The sequence below is a fragment of the Mercenaria mercenaria genome, chromosome 3 (assembly GCF_021730395.1).
Source record: "Mercenaria mercenaria strain notata chromosome 3, MADL_Memer_1, whole genome shotgun sequence".
NCBI classification, from domain to species: Eukaryota; Metazoa; Mollusca; class Bivalvia; order Venerida; family Veneridae; genus Mercenaria; species Mercenaria mercenaria.
Window position 1 is genome coordinate 102,659,175 of NC_069363.1, and position 2,160 is coordinate 102,661,334.

Sequence of the window (2,160 nt, forward strand, 5' to 3'; positions counted from 1 at the left end):
GCGTATTGTTAATACTCTCACATACCACCATTTTGCGTTAATCCGTATTATGAGGAAGTGCACATGTTAAGTTGTGTTATCATCTATCTTATGACCAAAGATGGTTAGTCATCTCCATTTTTCGAAAATATAAATTTAGCTTTAGTGTCAACAAATAATGGCAAGGATTCAATAAGAAAACAACGTTATTAGAACACAGCCACGTGATTGTTTTGATTACTCAATCAAATGATTATCGTTCAGGGACTCTATTTAAACAAGTTTTGGGATATTGCTCCTAAATAAAGAAGAAAATCTGTAAGATCCTTTGGAAGCATAGAGCGCAACCCAGCAAAATAAAGGCGGACTCCGTTTGATAAGGTCTGTTCTCAGAGGTAATGAAATTCTAAACATCTCCTAGCAATAACAACACTGAGTATGGAGCGACATTTTTATAGTCGTCCCCATGACATCTAGAGATTGTTTTTGGCGCTAAAGTCTTGCCAAACTTATGTTAGTGCGAAACGCTTTATTTGCAAATTTTTCCGTAGTTTTCTTCGAATAATTACTAAAACTATTTAGGAAATATCATTTGGCAATACTAAGTAACACTATTAGATAAATAGATCTCAGTATATTTCATTTCTTTTTATATTTCAGCATATATTCTGTGTTGGCATACAGGATGGGATAAAATGAATAAATACAATCAGTAAAACATAACAAAATTGGATTTATTGCACACATTTTTTTTCACTAAATGAATAATGACAACTTGTACATGATTATGATATGACTGAGAATGAAATTCTTTGCAAGTTTTTGAAAAGAAAGATGCCATTAATGGAAATCAATAAAAAGGATATAAAGAAAACATGCATACATTAACATTCAGTAACAAATAAGTTGTAGTCCAAAATAGTCTCACTTGGTGGTGGTCAGCCTTAAGCTGAACAGTAACTTCCATTATATGTCTTCATATTTATGCAAATTAGCAAAAATGATTGTCTTTATCTTATGTAGTTGGTCCTCTCATTTTAAAGTCTCAATTATCTGTTGTAGATGTAAATGCAACAGTCCGCCGGAATGAAGCGCTCAACGAGAACCTCGCTGTACTTCCTTGCATAGCCTCGTGCCCTTTCGTTTTCGTGTGGTCTGAAAGGATTGAAGGGGATATATGTGTCCATTACACTTTGATCTGTAAAGTCTAGAATTTCACCTGTTGTTTGTTCAGTGAACTTATGCAGCAATGCATCAATATTCTGCGGTATATAACCCACCATTTTCGTCATAATGTTTAGAATTTGCTGCATTTCGTTTCTGCATGTTTCTACATGTATCTGTAATTTTTGTTCATCTATTTCAACAACCCTACACCTTGTGAACATTCCTTCCTTTCTCCTTTTAAGTTTTATAAAATTGTCAACATCAGATAGATGTCTTGATGTTGAGATCCACTGAGAATTTCTCTGAGATCCATGACGTATATGTTTCAGTGGGGTCTCGTCTGCAAGAGGACGTTTGGCTATAATTCCATCCTCCATCGGATTTTCATCATCTCTAAGAAGTCGGTAGAGTCTGGTTCTGCCCGCCATTTGCTCTAACTTCTGATTATTGATGCCACAATGTTACCTGAGGAGAAATAAAAACATACATTTGTTAAAATCATTAGGTCTAAATGTATAAAAAGTAATATAAAGAAAAAAAATCATGAAATACACATTAAACAGAAGATATATCAATAAACAATATTTATGTAAAATAAGTGCTCCGCGTCTGCATTTGCAAAATGTATAACACCAATATGTTTATTTAATAAATCAAGTAACACAAAAGATAATTAAGAAAACCATAACTTCTTTATATACACAATATTTTAAGCAAAAAATGTTCAATGTTCTTAAATCAGAGTTTCTCTCATTCAACTGTTAAAAATATATTTACCTGTTCAAAGTCTCAGAATATCATGAATCGCACTTCCCGAATAAATAGAAATTGATGTATTTGTCCGTGAAATATAAAGTTCATCACTAAAAGTATCAGCAATAATCTTGCTGTTGTTGATCGTTTCAGTAACTGCAACGCTTTTGAAATTCTTACCCTATAAATTGTTTTTATTACCTTTTGATTCGGAAAGTACTTGTTTCTAAATATAACTTTATGGAAAGAACGCGTAACTTA

The 2,160-nt window shown here is 32.6% G+C and overlaps 1 protein-coding gene across 1 annotated transcript; it reads right to left on the minus strand.

The window, feature by feature from the left end:
* Positions 1 to 822: 822 nt before the first annotated feature.
* Positions 823 to 2,160, minus strand: LOC128555837 (uncharacterized). The gene is made up of 2 exons (XM_053539542.1): positions 1,924 to 2,160; positions 823 to 1,611 (listed from the first exon to the last, which is right to left on the minus strand). The coding sequence occupies exon 2, from the start codon at positions 1,572 to 1,574 to the stop codon at positions 1,029 to 1,031; it is 546 nt and encodes a 181-aa protein (XP_053395517.1). The 5' UTR covers positions 1,575 to 1,611; positions 1,924 to 2,160; the 3' UTR covers positions 823 to 1,028.

Excerpts from the sequence above, each read along its gene's own strand:
- LOC128555837 (XM_053539542.1), bottom strand. The coding sequence starts at position 1,574 with ATGGCGGGCAGAACCAGACTCTACCGACTTCTTAGAGATGATGAAAAT.